At 42.0% G+C, this 24,350-nt stretch overlaps 1 protein-coding gene across 5 annotated transcripts in view; it reads right to left on the bottom strand.

The window, feature by feature from the left end:
- LOC105480142 (myoferlin) overlaps positions 1-24,350 on the bottom strand; it is a 172,915-nt gene that overhangs the window by 52,542 nt on the left and 96,023 nt on the right. For all 5 annotated transcript variants that reach the window (XM_011738667.3, XM_011738672.3, XM_011738655.3 and 2 more), the window contains 10 exons: positions 22,245-22,422; positions 20,895-21,019; positions 18,416-18,522; positions 15,876-16,068; positions 14,095-14,250; positions 10,775-10,906; positions 7,565-7,728; positions 5,128-5,242; positions 2,287-2,392; positions 672-817 (listed from right to left, as the gene is read on the bottom strand). In XM_011738667.3, coding sequence (XP_011736969.2) covers positions 672-817; positions 2,287-2,392; positions 5,128-5,242; positions 7,565-7,728; positions 10,775-10,906; positions 14,095-14,250; positions 15,876-16,068; positions 18,416-18,522; positions 20,895-21,019; positions 22,245-22,422 — 1,422 coding nt within the window. The remainder of the gene's footprint in view (positions 1-671; positions 818-2,286; positions 2,393-5,127; positions 5,243-7,564; positions 7,729-10,774; positions 10,907-14,094; positions 14,251-15,875; positions 16,069-18,415; positions 18,523-20,894; positions 21,020-22,244; positions 22,423-24,350) is intronic.

The following is a 24,350-nucleotide window of genomic DNA, read 5'->3' as shown; positions in this document are numbered from 1 at the left end:
CAACACCAGCTTTGTCACTTACTAAACACTTGGCCTACAGCAAGTGTATTTAAACTCTGTGAGCATTATCTGTCAAATGGGCATAAAATCCAAACCTTACAGACTATAGATGATGCATATTGAGTACCTAGCATTAGAGAAAGCCACTTCTATACCTGCCACTTATTATTATGAGTGTTATTGTTCTATTTATTACTATTCCATTTAAAGCTTACAATACCCTAATTAAAAGGTATAGATATTATTCCCATTTTGCAGATGAGAAAGAAAGGGAATTCAGGGTTTGAATCCTTACACATCTTGTTCCAAGTCCTGAGCTATTACTGCTACTATATTACGCTGCCAAAATAGTTTCTGTTTCTTTTAACACCTTTGTAGCAGTTCTCAACATTTAGCCTGCCTGGGAATCACCTGGATGGTTTACTGAACTACAGCTGGCTGGGCCCACCCCCAGGATTTCTAAATCAGTAGGTTTGGGGTGGGACATTTCTAACAAATTTCCAGGTGATGATGATATTGCTGGCTGGGGTGGACTCACTTTGAGAACCGGTGAGTGCAGTATTCGGCTCTGGATTTGTGAGTAGTTTCTGCAGAAATGGCTAGTTAGCTGGGATTTTGTGGTCAGGAGGGCAGAGCTCCCCAGTCCAGCTCCCTTCCCTTGCTTCTCTTACCCTTGCAGTGCTTGAAGCAGTCTGTGTTAAATCTTTCTTGCGTTTTCGGACCAGCCTTCGCCGTCTATGAGTGTGGTACATTTTCTCTGCTGCAACCCAGGATTTGGGCTTATGATCAGGAGGAATGGTGATTCCATATTCCCAGCCTGGAACACAGTTTGTGAATGGTTACCCAAAAGAGATGCATTTGCCAGATCACCAAATAAACCTCCAGGAAACATTCGGTCACTCTCCCTGCCCCCAAATGTTCTGTACTATCGTGACTGAAAGCATGGCTGTTTTCACTTTGCTGGGATATTCAGCCAAACAGAATACAGCCTCATTCCCATTCAGCTCCTCAAAATGCTTCCTTGGTGACCATGTTCTCCCCCACTTTTAGGCTTCCAGTCATTCATGGTAATTGAGTGCACTTAAGAATAAAGCACAGTTCAAGAGGCAGGAGGAAACACCAGGTATGCGTGTGGACTGTGCAGTTGCACAGCCTTGGTTCAAATCCTAGCATCGCCACATCTTGGCTGTTAACTAAACAGGTTTCCAGCAAGTTGGTAAACCCGCCTATGGCCCAATTTCCCCACTGTAAAGATAAAACACACCTTTTGATAGGGTTACAGTATTTTAACACTATCAAAATAACATATGCAAAGCATTAGGGCCATACTTAGCCCATAGTTATTGCCCAGTCAAATGCTAACGATTATTCCAAGATCTGGTGTGTGCATTGAGATCAGCGAAGAGCTTATAATCGATTTGAAATCTTCTGGGTCAATGCCAGTTCTATGCACCATGCATAAAGAAAGAAATGAATCAGATTTTCTCTTTTGATAATTCCAAATGCTATTGTTCACTTAACTTTAATTATGGTTCAGAAAAAGACACACACCAGAAGCTGTATCAATAGTCTGCATCGTTGCTGCACAGGACGACTTTAAGGGTACTTTACAGTTCTCTTTTCTGAGTCAAGGGGGCCCTGAATGTGATGTTCCCAGGGAGGTTATGGGGTGTGGTTAGAATAGAGAAAATCTTGACTCCAGCTCCCTCCCAAATTCTCATCCTGGATCCCTAAGCATCTCAAAACCCAACCAGTTGGCCCCATCACCTGATGTTTTTCACCCCTGCCCACTTAGCACTTGTCCATACACTTGCCTGTCCCTTGGATTCTACATTTGATTAGTCACAGATGGTGCCACATGACCCAGATGCCACAGACCAGCAGTCCCCAATCTTTCTTGTACCAAGGACCAGTTCCATGGGAGACAATTTTTCTATGGACAGGGTTGTGGGGTAGGGGAGGATGGCTAGATTCCCACAAGGAGCACGCAACCTAGACCCCTGTCACGTGTGGTTCACAATAGATTTGCACTCAGGAGAATCTAATGCTGCCGCGTATCTGACAGGAGGTGGAGCTCAGATGGTAAGGCTCCCTTGCCTGCCACTCACCTCCTGCTGTGCGGCCCTGTTCCTAACAGGCCACGAACTGGTACCGGTCTGTGGCCCAGGGAGCTGGGGATCCCTGCCGTAGACCAAAGTGAGGCCCCTCTCTCCCAAGCAACCTTTACCCTGATTAACCAAGGCCCTGCTGCAGAGCCCTGATCAGGTCACAGATGTACAATTTTACCTTTCTCATCCACTGCTCTATTTATGTCATAAGACCATGCATCATCTTCCCATTCCCAACCTGGAGGACAAGTCAACTCGCTGGGCGATGCTGCTTTGTCGCCGTTCTTACAAAACAAAAATAAAAACAAAGAAGAGAGGTAAGCCATAATGTCAGTAAGATGCAAAGGGTCCGATATAGTTCCTCACTTAACTATGGCATTCACACCTTTACTTAGATACCATCTTAGAGATCCATTTCACTCAGAAAAATCTCTAATCTTTATTTATTCACAATTGCTAAATAATAATTAGTTTAAACTATCTTTTGTTTTTACTATTAGGAAATAGTATTAGGTTCAATCACATGAAATTGCTGTTTTTGTAGGTTAAAGTGGTTGAATCTCAGCAATTTCTTATGGTTCAACTTAATATTATGAAATGGTGCAACTCTCTTTATGAGAGGTTAATGGGAAAGAACCCATCAGAGAATGGGTAAAACATTAAAGACACATGGTTGTTTGTTTGTTTGTTCTGAGATGGAGTCTCGCTCTGTTGCCCAGGCTGAGTGCAGTGGCGCAATCTCGGCTCACTGCAACCTCCGCCTCCCGGGTTCAAGCAATTCTCCTGCCTCGACCTCTTGAGTAGCTGGGATTACAAGCGCCCGCCACCATGCGTGGCTAATTTTTGTATTTTTAGTGGAGACGGGGTTTCACCATGTTAGCCAGGATGGTCTCGAACTCCTGACCTCATGATCTGCCCACCTCAGCCTCCCAAAGTGCTGGGATTACAGGTGTAAGCCACTGCACCTGGCCTGTTTTGGTTTCTTGTTTTTTGTTTTTGAGACGGAGTCTCGCTCTGTCACCCAAGCTGGAGTGCAGTGGTACGAACTCAGCTCACTGCAAGCTCTGCCTCCCGGGTTCACGCCATTCTCCTCCCTCAGCCTCCCGAGTAGCTGGGACTACAGGTGCCCGCCACCATGCCCAGCTAATTTTTTGTATTTTTAGTAGAGACGGGGTTTCACCATGTTAGCCAGGATGGTCTCGATCTCCTGACCTCGCGATCCACCCACCTAGGCCTCCCAAAGTGCTGGGATTACAGGCGTGAGCCACCGCGCCTGGCCCTGTTTTGTTTTTTGTTTTTTTTGTTTTTTTTTTTTTGTTTTTAGACAGAGTTTTTCTCTGTCACACAGGCTGGAGTGCAGTGGCGCGATCTCGAGTCACTGCAACCTCCCTTCCCAGCTTCAAGCGATTCTCCCACCTCAGCCTCCCAAGTAGCTGGGATTACAGGCACCCGCCACCACACCTGGCTACTTTTTGTGTTTTTAGTATAGATGGGGTTTCATTATGTTGGCCAGGCTGGTCTCAAACTCCTGACTTTCAGTGATCCACCCACCTCAGCCTCCCAAAGTGCTGGGATTACAGATGTGACCCATCACACCTGGCAGACACATGTTTTTGAGTACAGGGAAATGCTACTGGAGGTTCATAATGTTAACCATACACAATTGAGCAAAATTTATGTGAAATATTGACTTAAGTTTGCATAAAACTGAAGAGAGTTATGAAAAGAAAGTTCCTAAGCGAAGGAAAAAAAGGTGGCCCATAAACATGAAAAAATACTTGGCTTCACTTTGAGAGTGAAAATTGAAATAACAACAGGATACCACGTATAATATGTGGCAAATGTTATAAAGTGGGATGGATGGTGAATGTTTAGGCAAACAGGCTTCTCATATTTTTGTTGAAAATATGAATTTATAAAACCTTTTTGAAGGTTATAAAATTTTAGCAAAATTTTATATGCATTGAAACCTAGACCAAATGCAAGGATCTTCCCTACAGATAAACTTCCATAAACATACAAAAATGTATGTTTAAGGATGTTCACTGTTACATTGCTTATAAAAACCAACGACTCAAAACCAAAAGCACCTAAATGCCCAGAAAGAGGGGATTAAATGAATTAGAGTAGGTACATATAATAAAACATTCTGCAGCCATTTTTTAAAAGCTCATAGGTCTATATGCATTGATATAAAAAATGTCCAAGATACATTATTATGTGAAAAATACAAGCTATGAAACTGTGTGTACAACACAATTCTATTTAGGCAGGGAAAAAGGAAGTTATATACTTGTTTATGAACAGAAAACAGACATCAGTGATTATCTTCGGGGAGTGGAATGTGGATTGGGGAGAAGAATTACTTTTGATTTCCTTTAACGCTGCTTGGATTTTTTAAAGACAGAAACATTTCATTTGTTACAATATTAAAAACTAGGCCAAGCTTGGTGTCTCATGCCTGTAATCCCAGCACTTTGTGAAGCTGAGGCTGGAGGATTGCTTGAAGCCAGGAGTTCAAGACCCGCATGGGCAACATAATAAGAACCCATTTCTACAAAAAAATAAAAAGTTATTCCAGCATGGTGGCATATCCCTGTAGTCCCAGCTACCGGGGAGTCTGAGGCAGGAGGACTGCTTGAGCCCACGAATTTGAGGTTAGAGTGAGCTATGATCGCACCACTATGCTCCAGCCTGGGAAACAGAAAGAGCCCATCTCAAAAAACCCTCAAACAACAACAACAAAACTCTAGTTAGATAATAATAAAAATTTACCTAAAAAATTTTCACAATCCAAACTATATCATGTTTCAACATCTAGTTAAATAGGCCTCATTTCTTTTCTAAAGAAAATACTTATTGTGGCACTTGTGTGGCTTAAGCTGTAAGTGGAAGACTCTGCAGAACATAAGATGGAGCAGAGGAGAGGGTAAAGCCCAAGCCAGGTGGCTGCTGGGTTCCCCACAGATCGCGATCAGAGGTGACAGGTGAGAGTTTCTCTCCGGAGCAGGCCACTCACCGCATCCGTGTAGGTGTCCTCGGCCGGCTTCCAATCTCCCCCGGGGTAGCGGCTCTCGTTCTGATAGACTTCATCAGTGAACTCCGTGTGACCCGCATCTGCTTCAGTCAGCAAGCTGCGGGGCGGGGAGGGCTCGAGTTACCCAAGGAGACCGGGTAACTGGCAGCCTCCGCGATTGCCAACACTCAGGAAGCATCTACACCCTGGGAGTGGTACCACTTCCCTCCTCACTTTACCCCTGTTGGTTCTGACTCCAAATTCCTCTTTGTACTAATCGCTTTTGACATTCCTTTGAAGAAAGGGCCTGCTGGAACAATGTGACCTAAATCATAGAGAACTCCTCAAATTAGCAAGGTTGCTCCTTCTCAGTAATGAGGATGGGGTCTGGGAAAACAGTATTGTGGGCAGCTTCTTACAGAGACCACAGACAGAGCCTTCCATGTTTCTGTTGCAGTTCGGGGCTGCTCAGCTTTTTCTCAATGAAACTCTTGGCTAACACTTCAAAAGAAAAGGGAGCTGTCCCCGCTATTTTTTAAAACAGTGGAGACAGTCTCACGAAGCCAAATGTGGCTTGCTAACACAAACTGAAGGGAGGAGTTTAAGTTTTCTGGAGAGTTCCTAGGTAGACAGCCAAACCAGGTCATTTAAGACTCCAAACTCCATTTGGGCGTTTGGGAAATCCATACGGACTCTCTGCCATGTTAATTTTCCTCTTGGATTTGGGATTCTTTGGACAACCCACAGAGGAAAGTTACAGAGGTTTCAACTTTGACTCAAGTCTTCTGCCAGGTAACCTACTCAAATGAGGGGGTTTTTCCTTCATTGTTTCTGCATCTTTTCTCTGCTGTATTCTCCCCTAGAATCCAGCACAGGAAAGGAATCAAAAAGCAAATAGTCCCAATCATTTATATAAATTGGGCATCACTTCTCCGGTCCTCAAAAAAGGAGAGTAAAAGCCCTGGCTGCTGCGTCTAGGATTCCATCCAGCCCTGACATGCTTTGACCTTCTGCTTTTTCTGTCACAATTTCCCTATCCTTTTCCTGTCCTCACTAACCTTCCTTCCTTCCAGCCAATTCAAACCCAATTTTCCTTCCCCTCACTAATCTCCCCCAACTCCACCCAGAGCAAGCTGCCTGAATTGAAAGCAATCACAAGCAAGCAAGCATGTTTGAGTCTTAAGAGAGCAGTATTTTCGCTTCCCTCCCTCCCTCCCTCCCTCCCTCCCTCCCTCCCTCATGCCTATGCAATCACAGGAAATGAACAACAGAGAGACCAAACTCTAGTTAGAGGCCTTTAAAATTCAACTTCACAAGCTTCTTCCCTCCCAACTCAAGGATGCTGTCATAAGATGGCAAGAAGAGGGAATGCTGGTTCTAAAGTTGTTGGCAACATTTAGAAAACAGGCTACAGTGTCCCCCAGACTCCAAGGGAACCATCTTTACCACCTTCTACTGTCTATTTTTTTCTTTTTAATAACAGCTTTTGAGATGTAGTTCACATATATGGAATTCATCCACTTACAGTGTACCTCCTACTGCTTCTTGCAGACGTTCTAGCATAATAGTTGAGTAGTGGTTTTGGTGCCCATGCTAGACTTGGATTCTAGCCCCAACTATATCATTGACAAGCTATGTGCCTTTGGACAAGTTATTTAATCTCTCTAGATCTCAGTTTCCTCATTTGCAAAGTGGAGATACTACTACTACTTGTTGGGAGATAATTCTCTGCGAGTCTCTTGTGTTTCTGCGCATCTTGCGAGCTCAGGCACCGACTACCTTTGTTATGGGCTATCTTCTCAAAGATGTTGATATGGGGAACACTGAGATAGTGTCTCTGCACAGCAAAGGGCCAGCCTACTTACTGCCCATTATAAAAAAATTCCAGTCCCCTAAGCTTAGAGTTCTCTCATATAACTCAATCCACTGTGTGTACAAGTGTCATCTGGCCGTCTTCATGTTACTCTGTGGGGATTGGGGCATGAAGAAGTCGAGCAAATATTGATACTCTGGCATTGCTATTGCTGTGGGCAATAAAGTTCTTTTATTCTAACCCAGGAGTCATGTGCCGGCATCTGTGAAACTGTCACGGGATACCTTGTTTGCTTGCAAGTAGCGTCAAATCTCAGATCCTTCTTGCCACTGCCTCCCTTGTAGGGCTGTAGTAAAGATTAAATAAGATGATGCCAGTGCCCAGCATACTGCCTGACACAGTCAAACATAATAAGTTCTCAAAATGTTAGTTACCAGGTGCTTTTTATATTTGCCTGTCTTATGGTGGAACATCTTTCAACTTGCTATAAATTTCAGTGGGCTTAGTTTTGCTCAGTGGGTGTTACACAAATATTATCAAGAATGATGATGGAGATATAATATATTTAGCAATTTCTAGAGAAAGATCTCACTGCTATCCTTTTCACTCAGAAAATGGACAACTTACCTTCTTTCAGGATCAACTATCCACTCTCCTTCCCACTCCCAGCCTTTTGGAGGCAGAAAAAATTCCCTCTTGAGTTTTATTTTTCCTGTGACATCAGAAAACTTATGACGTCCTACTAATCCAGAAGTGCCCCATTTTCCAAACATGAGAGCTTGATTTTCATACTATTAAAAAAGAGATAAAATTGGAGAAACGCCATCAGAGAGCAAAAAATAAAGCTAGCACATACATTTTCAAGTTAATCGAGGACTCAGGCTAGACAACCACAGAAAACAGAATAAAGCTTTATGCTCAGAAGGTATGGACCTAATTTGAGTTGTTATTGATTATGCAACTTTGGATAAATCATTCACCTTTCTAAGACTCAGTGTTCTCATCTGAAAACTGAGGATAATGCTACCTCTCCTATAGAGTTGTTCGGAGTTTAAACGTGCAAATGATTGTGAACATGCTTTTTAAATAGCGATATAGCATCCTAATTGTTTCTCTTATAATTTTGAATGGCTCAAGATAGTTCTGCGAACCTTATCTCTTAAATACCTATGAAAGTCCTCAGCTTATGAATGAGCAGATTTTATAAAGTTTATTTGTAAGTCTACTGCTGAGAACTTGGGGCACATTTCCCTGTAGAAACAATATACAATTAATGTTGCCATTTCCCAAGCAGTCCACCAAAAAACCCATCTGAAACATGAAGGTCCTTTAGTACCCAGCCCTTATTGGATCTAAAAGTTGAGCCTTCATTCCATCTGGAGTGTGGCAAGGAGACCAGGGCCTCTCTGGGAAGCAGGCTGAATGGCAATGGCACACTCTGGCTTCTAAGGCATCCTTTCCAAGTTAGAATCTATAAATGTAGGATGATCTGCTCTTCATCATGGCAACCATGGAGAGGGTAGAGATTTGCCAGTGTGGTGGGTGTCCCTGTTTGGATCCAAACTAGAATTTCCAATTGTCTGCTGATGAATCCACTGAGATGATTTGCATAAGCCATAGGAAAGTTTTTGGCTGAAGGAGAAAAGAGGAGATTTGAGTGGGGGCCTGAGTAGGAAATTGGAATCAAGAGGACACAATAGTGCCTATCTCAGATACTGGCTCTCAGCCTGGAGGGGAGATGTGCTTCAGGCAGAAAGTAAAGGAACTGTTATCCTAAGGGACCTTAGGGCTTGGGGTCACATGACATGGACACAGAATGGAGAGCAAGACCTTCCTGCTGTTCTGCTTGGAAGCCAGCAGAGCTTTAGTAAAATCCAGCCAGACTTTGGCATGGACAAGAGGGTATCAGCGGCAGTGGAGATGGGAGCCTCAAGTGGCTTTGAGCGCTGTGGCTTTAGTCAGCAGGACTAGGGCAGGACAGTAAGAAAAAAGTACTCATGAGCAAGCATATGTGAAGCACCTCAAAGACTCCCAGAAATCTCGGGAGGAAATTTTGTAGAAAATTAAGTGCTAGTATTAGCACGTGAAGGCAAGAGCCAGTAAAATTTCCATTATTATTATGAATGTGCCTCTGCTTGTACTCACAGGTGAGTCACACAGAACAACAGAAATGGGTGGATCATCTCTCTACATGAGTTGAAACTCAGGCTTCACTCTATGCAGGGAAGGATCCGAAAATGGGAAAGAGTGGAAGGAAGGCCTGGGCTGGTCGATCATTGCTCAGGGCTGCTTTCTCCAGGTTTAGACCCAGCCACAGAGCTGGAGAGCAGGTGGATGCCAAGAAATCCTACAGGAAGGCAGTAATGAGCCTCTCCTTGTATATGCCATGAAGCCCCTACTCCACACATCCAGCTGGCTGGACATCAACATCCTCCACTCAGGGCCTCCCTCGTGGCCTCCAGCACACCCTCTATCTTCACTAGCACTTCCAAGCCTGAGTGCGAGGGCTTGTGTGTTTCCCACACATTCCACTGTTTCTTAAAGTGGTCCCCACTGTCGCCCCATGTTGGAATCACCACTGGTGCTAATTCCTAACCTAAGCCACAGAATCAGAATCCCCAGGGTGCCCCTGGAGTCTGCATGCTTAACAAGATACCCAGTTTTGCAATCTTTGCAATAGACTGTGAGATCCTTGAGGACAAGGCTTGGCTTCTTCATCATCTTCAGCAGCTGGCTACCTGGCTCAGTGCCTGGCATGAAGCCACCACTCCCTAAAAGCTTCGATGGACAGATGGATGGATGGAGGAATGAATGATTGGGTGGACGGTAGGATAAATTGTCATCATTTATTTATTCATTCAATAAACATGCATTGGGACCTATTATGTGCCAGGAACTGTTGAATTAATAAAAAGTAAAAATAAAAGATGGTCATGGGTTGTCTTGCCTAGCAAGCAGATCAGAGCCACAGTCCTGAACCAGCTGCCAGGCATAGCAGTGGGTAGCAGGACCAGATTTCTAGATTAGCTAAAATGATGACAGTCTTCTCCTCATTGATTTGAGCATGAAGGCCTATGTGTAGAGCGGTGTTCATCTGAAAATTGTCAGAAGAGACCCACCAAATACATTTAGCAAATTTAAGTCAATAAGCACTTGAGTTAAAAATAGTATTAAAAAATCAAAATAATTCTACTTTTAGCTGTAAACATTTGTGAACATTGTTTTCATTGGTTTAATTGTAATGAGACTTTTCATTAACTAGGTGGATTTTAAGCTCAGTGAAGGTTTTACAAATTATCTCTATTGTTTTTGAAGTATTCAGGCAGCTTTTTTTTGCCCCTGGACGAGCCTATCTGAGGCTTCCCTTAAGTGTGAAATGGGTCTTCAGGGGTTTTAAGACCCTCTACCCCAAGTAAGCTTATCAAGATGTGAACATCTCAAGAGTCCCCTCTCCTGGGTTGGGGTGTGTGTGTGTGTACTCTACTTAGTGTTCCTGCATCAGGCACCAATAAGATTATTACAGAGCTCTAGTTTTGAGAGCTAGAAAGGCACCCATTTTCAGTACTGCTGGGAGCATCGCGGTGGAAGTCATCTAAGTCATCTCTTGGAATTATCGCACAAAAGTGTTCATCACCATGGTGTGTTCCGATGTTGACAATAAAATCTCAAGAACATCTTCTCTTATCCCCTTAGGTTAAGATCCCTTGGATGGGATTTTAGGGGATGGTAAGGAGGGCTGTGGTCGTTTTTGGTATGTAAATGTTTTCCATAAAGGTGAAAAGTAAAAGTATCCCTCCCCCAACCAAAGAAGAAAAGATAGTGAATTATTAAAGGTACCATTTCAGCAAAGACGGTGAAAGTTCCTTCTGCGAAGCTGTTAAACTTCTTCTCCACAGCACTTAAGCCTAGCCAGATGTTCACCCGCAGCTCCACAGGCACCTTTGGCCCGTTGTTTTTCTCCTGTGGATACTGTGAGATGAACAATAGCATGTGATGTTACATTAGGCACAGCACGGACTGTGATATTATGTTAAAGCCAAAAGCAGAGTGAACATCTAATCATTGCTCTCACCAGTCTAATTTTATGTTTGCTTCAGTTAAAACATTTCCAGATGACCCTACAGCAAAGATTAAAATCACAATTAAAGCAGCAGATCTCGCAGTGTGATCCATAGATTCCTACCAGTCCCTGAGACATTTTCAGGAGGTCCACAAGTTCAAAACAAATTTTCTAATAACACTAACATGGTATTTATCTTCTTTACTGTATTGGTACTTGCACGGGTGGTGCAGAAGCAACAGTGGAAAAAACTCCTGCACTGTAGCAGGAATCAAGGCAGGATTGCCAAACTGGACCTAGTGGTAACAGTAAAAGTAATAGTAATAATAACTGCAATCTCAGTAAAGAAACAAAATTCCAGTTTCACTAAAGAATTATCTTTTCCTTCTTTTCCCCTGTGCAAAAACATAAAAATAAAAGGATTCTGTTGATCAAGCAGTAAAGATTACTAATTTTTTTTGAGACAGAGTCTCACTCTGTTGCTGGAGTACAGTGGCTCAATCTCGGCTCACTGCACCCTTGACCTCCTGGGCTCAAGCAATCCTCCCACCCCAGCTGCCAGAGTAGCTGGGATTACAGATGCATGCCACCATGCCTGGCTAATTTTTGTATTTTTTGTAGAGATGGTGGGTCTTGCCATGTTGCCCGGTCGGGTCTTGAAGTCCTGAACTCAAACGATCCGCCCACCTCAGCCTCCCAAAGTGCTGGGATGACAGGCGTGCACCACTGTGCCCAGACAAGATTACCAATCTTATTAAATCTCGACCCTTGAATACATGTCTTGTTAATATTTTGTGCGATGACATGGGAAGCAGACGCGAAGCACTTCTGCTGCATATTGGCATATGATGGTTGTCTTGAGAAAAAGCTCTTGTGCAATTTTTTGAGTTGTAAGTTGAACTAGAGTTTTGAAAAATGAAATCACTTTTACTTAAAACTGCAATTGACAAATATCACTTTTACTTAAAACTGCAATTGAATAACGTGGTTATTCCAATTGGAGTATGGGGCAGGCATTTTTTTTTTTTTAACATAAACAAAGCGAGCCTCTCACTCCAAGGAAAAGAACTCTTTATTTGTTGGTGATGACAAAATTCAAGCTTTCAAGTAAAATAATAGAGTGTTGGAAAACTTGAATCTGTAACAGTAAGTTTGATAGCTTCCCAACACACAAAGACTTTCTGATAAGTGATATTAACAAATGTGATTTAAAGTGTGATTTTTTTCAATATTGTTTGATAAAATGTGTCATAACTCAGTGATCTACATAATTCCATGAATTTTCCAAATGATTGTACATTATGTTACAAAATCATGCATGAATAAAAGAGTCATTCAAAGTCCAAGAAAGACCAAGGATTTTAATGTAGCTGAGTATGAAAAATTCATTGATATGGTTTCAGGTTTCACATTGCAATTAACCTTTTTAAAAGCTACCACTTGAGTTTGGTGTTATATCAAAGATGAATATTCATAATTATCTGAAAAGGTTATTATAATACTCCTCCCTTTTCCAACTACATATCTATGTGAGGCCAGATCCTCTTCATATACTTCAACCAAATAACTAATTCCATCAGCTTAAATGCACAAGAAGATGAGAGAATCCAGTTATGTTTCTGTTCAGCAAGACATTAAAGAAGTTTGCAAAAATGTAAAATAGTCTCAACTCTGCTTTCTGATTTACTACACAAAATGTATTTTGTAAAAATACATAGTTTAACAATTATGTTAACATTTTAAATTAAATACATAATTGATGTAATCTATGTTAGTAATGGGTTTGTTATTTTTATGGTTAAATCAATAAATATTTTTAAAATTTATCAGTTTTGATTTCTATTACAGTAAATATTGATAGGTATAACCCACATAAATCAAAGCTCTCTGGGGTCTTCAATCTTTTTTTTCTAAAGTATAAAGGGATCTCCAGACCAAAAAAACTCACGAGTTAAACAGCTCCCTAAACTGTGTAATGAGTGTTAACAAAATCAATAAATATATAAAACATTCTCTTAAAAGCATTTTGCTGTTTATCCACTAACTTCTAAAACCTAACACAGAGAAGGTGCCTTTGTCTCCTCTCCTACCCCCTGTGAAGTTTTATTTATTAATCAGTTTGCTTCCACCCACTGCTGAGGTCAATTATAATTGTGGTTCTATCTTAAGTAAAATTTATTCTACCAAGAGACACTTGAAAGAAGATAATCACTCTGATTCTATTTACACCCTCCTGATTAAAGAGCAATGAGTAAATTTATTAAAAGTTAGCAGAATCTCCTTGTTTGAAGAGAACACTCTCCCGACTCTGCCTTTTCTCTTCTTAATTGTTATTTCTGTGTCCCAAATCCAAAGAACTCCAGTTGGGGTTGGCCAGAGAGAAGATGTCAAAACATATGGATGGAAACTATTCTGATTTCTTTGTTTCCAGCCCTAGGTTCACCTTTGATTCCCCATATGCACACACAGAGTTCTTAATACGGGACCCTAGAATGGGCTTATGGGCTGTATAAAGCTCCTAAATTCTATGCAGAATATTAGCTGCACGTGCAGTGTGCATTTCCCTGGAGGATACGGCCTGTGGTTTTCGTCAGGCACTTAAGAGGGTCTATGACTCAAAAAACATTCAGAATATCTTCCCTAAAGTTACGATTGTCAAAAATGTTCACTTTGATTGGTTCATCAAACTGAAATTGATTCAATCTATTGCTCATTTGGTTAGAGCAACAGATTCCATGGACCAGCTCTACCGCTTTCTCTTTCTTTCCCCAACATTCACTAGAATGAAAGGAAGAAAGGCACTGCCTTGCATGAGACATTAGAAGTGAAATATTCATGCCAGAAAGCAAAGCATTCACAATGCCATGTTTACATTAACGTCACAAAGACATCTAAGGAGGTGTCCTTGATTGAAAACCAGCCAACCTCAGATCACACTCTCAGAATGATCACCCCAGAGGGAGGGACCAGAATGGGCTAGAATTGACCCCAAACACCCTCACCGTTCAATGATTAGCAAATGACATAAAGCAGCCCCTTCTCAGGAATACAGCTTTTGCATTTAGTGTGTTTCACGTGACACAGTGAAGACATGTACCTTCAGAAAGATGGTTTGGGTTTTCCCACAGTATTTTCCAGATGCGTTCTCACCACTGGTGGAGTATAAGACCTGATGTGCGGGAATTCGTGCATAGGCCAGTCTCTTCTCTCCCCGGATCATCCAGATGATGATGTCAGGCATGCTGTTCTGTGGCTGGTCATGAGGATTGGATGGAAGAGGAAGCACAGCCATGGTTAGTCTAAATGGAGAGGGACTGAAGACCCTGCAGGCTGGACCCTCAGGGATTCATTTAGCAAAGAAATGCTGTGGTTAGGGCTCTGTCTCAAATTCCTGAGCTCCCATCTTCTAGAACCACACTGTGAGTTTGCAGGGCCAGGAGGCAGGCCAAAGGGAAGGGTGAGAAGCAGAGGCACAACTTCATCTAGCAAAAGCCCCTCCTACTCTTCTCTGGGAGGTATCTTAGAAAATATTCCATCTTATCTCAAGCATCATTTGAAGAAAGTCACCAGCAGCAGTCAAAGGGTTATACATTGCATATATTTTACAGGACACAGGGTCTCTGGCTCACCATCCAATATTTGCCAAATCTGAAATATTAATTTTGTTTTCAAACCTCTTTTTTTCTGATTGTAAAGGAGATAATCCAGCTTCCAGGGCTGGATATTCAAATGTCCCTATTGGCACAGAGTGGTATAAAAAATCGCTTCTCCTAAGTCCACTATAAAACCCTGTGAAAGTACCAAAGCATACAAAGTAGAGAATTAAATTACCTATAATCCTGTGTGCTTTTTCAAGTGTATTTCTACCCACAAATATGACTACCTACCTAACCCTCTGATTTCTGAGGGACAGGAAGAGAATTTAAAGAGCGTGTGTGTGTATATATATATATACACACACACACACACACATACACACACATATATACTTTAAGTTCTAGGGTACATGTGCACAACGTGCAGGTTTGTTACATAAGTATACATGTGCCATGTTGGTTTGCTGCACCCATCAACTCGTCATTTACATTAGGTATTTCTCTTAATGCTATCCCTCCCCTAGTCCCCTACCCTCTGACAGGCCCCAGTGTGTGATGTTCCTCGCCCTGTGTCCAAATGTTCTTATTGTTCAGTTCCCACCTATGAGTGAGAACATGCAGTATTTGGTTTTCTGTCCTTGTAATAGTTTGCTGAGAATGATGGTTTCCAGCTTCATCCACGTCCCTGCAAAGGACATGTACTCATCCTTTTTATGGCTGCCTAGTATTCCTAGTATTCCACGGTGTATATGTGCCACATTTTCTTAATCTAGTCTATCATTGATGGACATTTTTACGTCCACCATCTTTTTAAAATCGTCACACAACAAAGCTAACTAGTAAGCGCTATGTTTATCTCCATTTTACAGATGGGGAAACTGAGGCTCGGAGAGGTTGAATACTTTGCCCAATGTTATACATGGTAGAAACAATGTTCAAATTCAGGCCTTCCCAACCCCAGCCAAAGCTGACATTTTAATCCTCTGAACTACAAAGATCATTCAAAATATTCTCCAACAGTACCATGAAAATGATAATGATTTGTCCACTTTTGAAGACATTTCCAAGATCACCAACTCAAAATTATTCCCCTGCTCTAATTTCAATCACATTCATCATTAGCATCCTCAGCCCAGTTACTCATTGATTTTTACAATCTGTCAGATCTGCTCAATACCCAAGATAATGTAGTAGATTCTCTTTCCACCACCCTATTCTTGGTGCCATTTCGCAGAGCCCTTCTCCCATATCAGGTGACATTCGTGTAGTTTAAAAGTCCTACCTCTTCAGTCAGCTGCATTAATTTATCAAGCCAGTCCTCAATTTCTGCCAGTGTGGACTTCACGTCTGTGGCTTCCGACCTCATCCTCACAGCCGCCTCATGTATCTGGGAGAGAAACCTGAATCGCAGCTTTCGGATCTGAGTATCGAGAACTGTGACGTTGGCTTTTCCTTCTGTGAGAGGCAATGTGTATCTAGAAAAAGGAAGAAAAAAAGAAAGAGAGGATTTGAAGAATAACCTAATTTTAGGCTTCAGAACGGTCAAATACATTTGTTTGATTTCCATCTTGCAAACCACATCGACCTCCTAACTGAATCTACAAGCATTGCCTACGTTTATGCTGGAGCTGAGTGCATCTGGCATTGCCAGAGCAGACCTGCCAGTCTCTTAATGTTCATAAGGAATACAGGGAGATGAAAAATCCCAAAGCTATTTTAGGCCTTAGGGTTTAACTTATGGCCCAAAGAGTCACTGGAAAGAAGATGGAAACAGTGGCAGCTGAGAGAAACTGGCTTTCCCTTCTTTTGCTTCCTATAATCATTTTACAGACCCCCAAATAATGGAAGAAGGAGGGAGGTTAGAGACCATGTAGGTAAAGCGTACTTAACTTAGGGAATCCTGGGCCTCTAAGCAGTCTGTGGGTGGGTCTTAGAAGGTCTGTGAAACTCTGGAACTTATAAAGAAAACTGTGTCTATCTGTGTCAACACGTAGTGTGATGTAATGAGAAACATAGGCTTTGGAGCCAACAACCTGGGTACTAAGCGTGGCTCCATTCCTTACTAGTTCTATTGTCTTGACCAGTCACTTACTTCCTTGTCCTCCTATTTTCAAATGTGGGACATACTTTTTAGGGCTGTTGTGAGAAGGAAACGAGTTGCTGTATGGAAAGCATTTAGAACAGTTGCGTAGCAAAGTCTAAATAATGTTGCCATCCTCGTCATCATCTCGTTGTCATCTTTATCATCATCATCTTATCAGATTCTCAAAGGGGCCCATGAACTCCAGAAAGATTTATGAACCACCCGTGTAGGCCAAATCTCCATTCAATATGAGAACTTGGATGTGTTGTGATGAGACCCCCAAGGGTTACTGAGAACGGCTGAGCTAGGGCCAGAATTAGCCTCTGCTGCCAGGCCTTCCCTCTCACCATGGCATCTGGTGGCACACAGGGTGATGTTTCCACCAGGTTCAGGAAGCTCTATTCACAGTGTCCCTACCTAGAATTTCCACTCACTTGAATTTCACCCAGCTTCTTCAGTGAAGAAAATCCTAGCATGACTTCCCTTAAACACTGAATTTCCTGTTACATAAAGTTTAAAAAGATTCCAATTTGATTCCTCAAAAACAGCTCATATCAGAAGTATAAATAGATGACTGTAAATCTTAAAATTCACAGACATTTTCCCCATGAAAGTTATTACCACATGTTTCTGTTTGGTTTCCTAAATAACTATGGCATTGCACTTGAAGGGTTAATTCCCCAGAGTGAGACTTTGAGGCAAAAAGATATCTGGAAGCTGTTAGTTCAAAAGTCACACTTGGGGCCTTGGACAAATAGATGTTGACTGTGAAATATGTGGCAGGAAGAGGGGCTGAGTTGTCAAACCCAGCTCTGGGCATCAGATACGTCATTTCACCTCTTTGGGCCTCTGTTTTCTCATTTACAAGATGAGGAGACTGAAGGACATGATCTCTTAGGACCCAGCTCTAACATTCAGAATTTAAACAAGCGCTCCAGCAGTACTTTGATTTGGGTTGCATTTCAATTACCGGCTTTACCACTAGGAGGCACAAGAAGACAGGGTGACTTAGGGCGTTAGCCCAGCGTGGGGAATAAAGGCCTTTTGCTTGTGGAAAGCATTCAATATGCTTTTCTTTCGGAACTTCCCTGTCCACTGCTTTATTAACCAATATTTAAAATGAGTTTGTAACGAATCACTTCCCCCTTTGATTTCCATATGCTAAAAGATCTGAGCTGTTTCCCCTCATTGGTTATGAAAGGTCTGCTGGTTCAAGTCAAATCTACTGGTTTCGCCTAACAGAGGCTTGGCCACAATGTTCATTAGGCATTCAGTAAAAGAGCAAGTAAAAAGGCAGTTTCTAAAAATATGTTTATGAATTAGAGATATTGTTCTGAATGGCAAAATCGATGCTCCACCCCCAGATCCCATTCTCCGTAGAAGCCAGAAGTCACCCTTCTCCAGGGTGGGGGTCATCCTTGGGTTGATGAGAAGCAGAGGCTCAGGCTTGCTTCTTCCTCCCCTCCCCATCCCTGGCCTGAGGCTGCCTGGGACGTGCTTCCGGGAGTGGGGCCTCAGCCTCCCTCGGTTACTTTAGAACTGGCACCAAATCAGAAAGTGGAGCTTTTCCTGGTGGTGATTCAGGCACTCCTCCCAGTGAGGGCTTTTTACGAAGTTTGAATAATTCAAAATCACTTCTTAGACAAACATTAGAAACAATTCCTCAGGCTTTACAGTCTTAGAATTTCAGGGAGGAGAGCCTGGATAAAAATTCTGAGATAGGCGTAAGATCACTGTACCTCGTGTCTTCTATAACTTCATCTATCAGCTTCAGCCACAATTCAGCCAGCTGGTTTGCAGGAATTTTACCTTGTATCCCTGATTTTAGAGCCTCTATATTTGTTTGCTGAAGAATTTGAAAAGAGAGGAAATAATTGATAATTGTTTATTATGCCATTATACCTTTCATATAGTTTCACCTTTGAAATCACATAAATATTGTTATATATTCAAAAAACAAATAAAATGAAACCAGCAAAGATAGGAGAGGGAACCCTAAAGTGGAATATAACCAGAAATAAAACAGACCTAATTCCATTTCAGATGAATAACGTAATTACACTAAACTAACCCAAGTAACTTTTGGAACAAAAGAGTATTTTGACCATGTACTATTTGTTAAAAGGCAAAAAACAAACAAACAAACAAAAAAAACCCATAAACATATTGAACTCTAATTAGTAGGCTTATTTTTCACAGTGGTTTACCTACAGATTTTAGGATTGAACCAAGGAGCAAATATATTAAGGATAACGAAGGCCAGATTTCTCACTGCTGGAGAAGAAAGTTAGAGATACAGAAACACGGAGGACTAGAATAAACCTTGTGGTACTGGACTGGAATTGGAAGTATCTTTATGAAGTCATGGCTTTTAATATATTGATAGATACAGAAATAAATAGACATGTGTGTGTGTGCAAATTCGTTTGCCGAGAAGGCCTAGAAGCAATGATATTTCAGTAGTAGTGAGCACTCTAGTACCCAGATCTTGTTTCTAAAATGCTATTCCCCACTCAAAGGAAACAGTTGCTTGGAGAAATGGTGATTTACGGACTGGGGCAGAGAAAGTACGAGATAAGCTCAGAACATATGGTTCTATCCCATTGAGCACCTGCCAACAGAGAAGCTGAAGAAGAGCCTACCATGAGTATCAAAAATCCCAATGAGGGGAAAGGGAAAGCCACCGTCCTGTCCGCATTAGGCAGCTTGGTCAGTGGAGGGAGGTGATAAGAAGAACCAGGGTGAAAACTGCTGAAGAGCATCTCAAACACAGTTAGAATACAGGTGCAACTAATTCCTCACCAATGCCTTTGAGAGGTACATTGCCTATCAACTGCAACTTTATTTTAGGGACAGTTATGATTAAGTCAATTTAAACCTATAGTTATCATCCCAGATTGCCTTTACAATGTAAAATATTCCACATTTTCCCATAGAGTTTTAGATCAAGTATACTCCTAAAACCCCATATGTTTTGGTCCAGCCCTGGTAGAGATTAGATCTTTAAAAAATTAATATTAACAAAATTTGGAAATCAAAACACCAAAGCCAGATGGATTTTATCACTACCTGACAGGAGTAACTTGGTGTATATATATATATTTTTTAGACAGAGTCTTACTCTGTCCAGGCTGGAGTGTAATGGTGCCCTCTTGGCTCACTGCAACCTTCATCTCCTGGGTTCAAGCGATTCTCCTGTCTCAGCCTCCCTAGTAGCTGGGATTACAGGCTCACATCACCACGCCCAGGTAATTTCTTTTGTATTTTTAGTAGAGATAGGGTTTCACCATGCTGACCAGGCTGGTCTCTAACTCCTGACCTCAAATGATCTGCCCACCTTGGTCTCCCAAAGTGCTGGGATTACTGGCTGAGCCACTGCACATGGCCAAGTAACTTAGTATTTTTGCTTAGTTAGAAATATCCCAAACATATCCCCCTTCTCCTCGCCAATCTAGTTGACCAATGTCAACTAGACGGATAATCACAGATATCATATATGTGCAGTTTGCACCAAAGGAAATCCCCAACCTCCAAACAAAAGAAGTTCCTCTAGTCTGCAGCAAGAGTGGAATGTGTCAGACATTGGTTCCTCTAAGCTACCTCTTCCTGCAGTGGAGATTTCCACTGCAAAATTCTCAGAGTTTTATATTGCTATTGGAATGAACCATTCTCCACACAAAAATTATGGCAGAAACTATGAGTTCCTATTCCACCCCCACTCCTACCTTTTTCATCCTCCCCTCTTCCACAGTAAGAAAATTTTTATCTGGGCATACGCCTGCCCAGGCATAAGACTACATTTTCCACCCTCCTTGGAGTCACATGTGGCTATATGACTGATTTCTGGCCAGTGGAAAGTGAGTAGAAATTAGGAGTATGACTTCTGCATCTTTCCCTTCAAGAGAAAGGCTGATGTCATCTTCTCCCCACTGTTTACCACCGCTCCCCTCAGGCTGGAGGGCAGATGTAGTAGTGAGTTGCCTCTACCATGCAGACAATGATAACTACTGAGTGATGGCAGAGCAACCAGGGCGTAAGAGCCTGGGTCCCCAATACCACTGAACCTCCATACTAACTTAGGACCATCTACCTCCACTTTTCCTAGAGACATTGCTCTTACCTTATTGATCACTGTATTGAGCACTGTTTTGTGTTATAGTGGCCTGACCTAATTCACCCTGCTTGGTGAAAAGGAAATGCAGAAAAAGAGAAACTTACCAGTCGTTCTGCCATAACTAGGAGAGTGTTCACCGCATCCAGGCGATGACTAATATCCTCCCAGTATGAAGTCAGGGTAACAACTGGCTTGGTGTGGGCCCAGGGCAAGTAATAATAGTAGTTTCCTGGTATAAAACATTGGAGGTCAATGAACACTGAACACTTAAAATGACAGCATGTTTATTAAAGAGATGTGCAGACTGAGCTGCTGATTAATCCACAGGTTTAGGGAATAGCTTTAGGTGATCTGGTTCTTTAATTTGACTCAAGTAAGCAACTGAAGACTAGGAAGCTCTTTTTTATTCAGTCTGTTCTGGAATTTTCTCTGAGACACCCTAGTAGACAGAGCACAGCAATCTCAGGATCATTTAGTGATTCAGGGCCATGCATCTGAACATCAAAGATGGTTCTCTAATGTGGCAGCAGAAAATACAGACAACATAGGAAGCTAGACTGAACATGTCAGTCCCTAAAAATTGTTATTCTAAATAAATGTTTTTGTTGGAAGTGGGCAAAAGAAAGAATTTCCTGTTCTTTGAAAGCTTTAGCTGGCTACATAGGGGTTGGTACTAGAGCCTTACTGTGATTAAGAATTATTAACTGATATTTTCTAGGATGTCTTATATTTTAAAACTGATTGTACAAAAATTAAGTTAAAACTCTGGCAATGCTGTTGGGAAATTTGATCGGTATTCCTCTCTCCCTTCTCTGTACTCTCAATTTGTTGACAGTTTTATTGGAAATTCTCATACTTTACTTTCTATTATGATTTATTTTATAGAGTAGAATGTAAGCTCCTTAAAATCAGGGATCATTTCTCACCCATCTTTGTTCAAATACAGCTATTTAATCCTCACATCAACTCTGGAGAAGAGAAAGAAACTGAGGGTTAGAATTCAGTGATGCAGTTAAGGTCACAGGCTGGCGAGTGACAGAGTGAAGATCAGAAGCATGATTTCCCAGTATCTGAGCCAGAGTCCATTCATTTCAACTACTCAACCTAAGAAAGATTTGGGGCTTCGTAGGGGTAGAAGCTGCTTTGGGGAGCTCAGTACTTAGCACAGTGGCTACCTTGGGGTCTTACAGGGCAAAACCAATGTTAAAGCTCAGCAGGGAGAGGGTGGCATTGGGGTTCAGCCTCTGGCAATGGGACCTGCAATGTCTTGGGTTTGGCCAGTCTTTAAGGTGCCTGAACCCCAACCATACTCTCTTCCTCATTCAACCTTTTCCTTTCCGCTAACCATATGCTGGGGAGAACAGTGCCAGAGGGAAGACACAGTGCTTGCTTCCAGTCCCATGGTGCACCCCCTGTAAAGGTGCAGAGGAGAGAACGGTTAGTGCCAATCTTACCATCAAATACAGCACGGCTGTATTGAGTTGTTGACGCCAAAGGTTTACAGGTGGTGTCAAATTTGTTGCCATAGTTCCCAATGCTGACTTCAAACTGAATGGCCTCACCAACATCTTGCAACATGGTGGCCGAATGAAACACGGCAGACAGGCTGTACTTCCGCCTTCGCTGGTATTTCTATAAAGTATGAGTAGACATAAGCTTCAGTGAAAGGCCTTTTGTCCTGATTTATATGTGGATTTCTAGCAGATGCAATTCTAAACCTAATAAGTAGTGCTGAATTAAATGACAGGGGAGAAGGTTCTTGGACCCACCAGTTCCTCTTGCGCTCATACAAGTGAGCAAAGATAGAAGCACTAGAATGTCCCTTGTGGCATTGATTGAAATGGAGGGAAAAAAATGAAAACAGTACACATGTCTTTCAGTAGGCCACTTGTTAAACAAGTTACATTACATCCATAAAATAGAATGAAAGTTCATAAAAAGACTTAAATAGATCCATATGTGCAACCATGACAAAAGAGTATTTTTTGGGCTGGGCACAGTGGCTCATGCCTGTAATCCCAGCACCTTGGGAGCCCGAGGTGGGTGGATCACTTGAGGTCAGGAGTTCAAGACCAGCCTGGCCAACACGGTGAAACCCCGTCTCTACTAAAAATACAAAAATTAGCCGGGCATGGTGGTGCACACCTGTAATCCCAGCTACTTGGGAGGCTGAGGCACGAGAATCACTTGAACCCGGGAGACAGAGGTTGCAGTGAGCCAAGATCGTGCCACTGCATCTAGCCTGGTTGACAGAGCAAGACTCCGTCTCAAAATAAATAAATAAATAAATAAATAAATAAATAAATAAATAAATAAAAGAGTATATTTTAAATAAATCTATTAGATATTTTAATATTGGCATATTCATAAAGAAAGTCTGGAGGAATGTAACTCAAATTGTTAACAGCAGTTATGTTGGAGAAAGTGGAGAGATTATGGCAAACTTTACTTTCTAACTTACACATTTTTAATGATTTTGAATGAAGTATTCATTTTCTTTTTTTTTTTTTGAGGCAGGGTCTTGCGCTGTCACTAGGTTGGAGTGCAATGGCATGATCATGGCTCACTACAGCCTCAACCTCTTGGGGATTCAAGTGATCCTCTGGCCTCAGCCTCCCAACTAGCTGCGACTACAGGTGTGTGCCACTGCACCCAGCTAAAGTATTAATTTTCTAATCAGAAATAACAATAAAGATTTTAATGTCAGATATAAATAAAAATAGGGAAATAAGGTAAATTTATTTTAAATTGAAATGGAAATCAAACCTTCCTTTTCTTTTTTTTTCTGAGACAGTCTCACTCTGTCACTCAGGCTGAAGTGCGGTGGCGCAATCTTGGCTCACTGCAAGCTCCGCCTCCAGGTTCATGCCATTCTCCTGCCTCAGCCTCCCGAATAGCTGAGACTACAGGCGCCCGCCACCGCACCTGGCTAATTTTTTGTATTTTTAGTAGAGACGGGGTTTCACCGTGTAAGCCAGGATGGTCTCGATCTCCTGACCTTGTGATCCGCCCTCCTCAGCCTCCCAAAATGCTGGGATTACAGGCATGAACCACCATGCCCAGCCCCTTTTTCTTTTTAAATTACTGGTTTACTGAGAGAGTAGAAGATAGGGTCAATAATAACCACACTGAGTACCTACCAGCCTACCAGAAATGACCATGAGCCCTTCAGGCCTTCCTTCATGGGCACATAAAATCTCTTGAATCCATATCCTGCCCCAAATCCTTGCTCAGCTGGCATATCTTCTTCTTTATGAGACATATTCCCACAGATCTTCAGGCACTGTGCCTTCTCTTGTCAAAGAGCCATGCAATGGTTTAGGTTGTTGTGTTTCGTTATGTACTGTGCATTCCGCCATGCAATACTATCCGCATCCTGTGTCTATTCTAGAACTCTGATGGTACCCAGACTCTGCTTTTAATTATTTTGGGTATATACCCAGAAGTGGAATTTTTAATTCTTTTTTTTTTTCAGACTGTGTCTCGCTCTTTCGCCCTGGCTGGAGTACAGTGGTTCGATCTCAGCTCATTGCAACTTCCGCCTCCTGGGTTCAAGTGAT

The sequence above is a fragment of the Macaca nemestrina genome, chromosome 9 (genome assembly GCF_043159975.1).
Source record: "Macaca nemestrina isolate mMacNem1 chromosome 9, mMacNem.hap1, whole genome shotgun sequence".
Lineage (NCBI taxonomy): Eukaryota > Metazoa > Chordata > Mammalia > Primates > Cercopithecidae > Macaca > Macaca nemestrina.
This window is presented reverse-complemented; position numbering and strand designations above follow the sequence as displayed.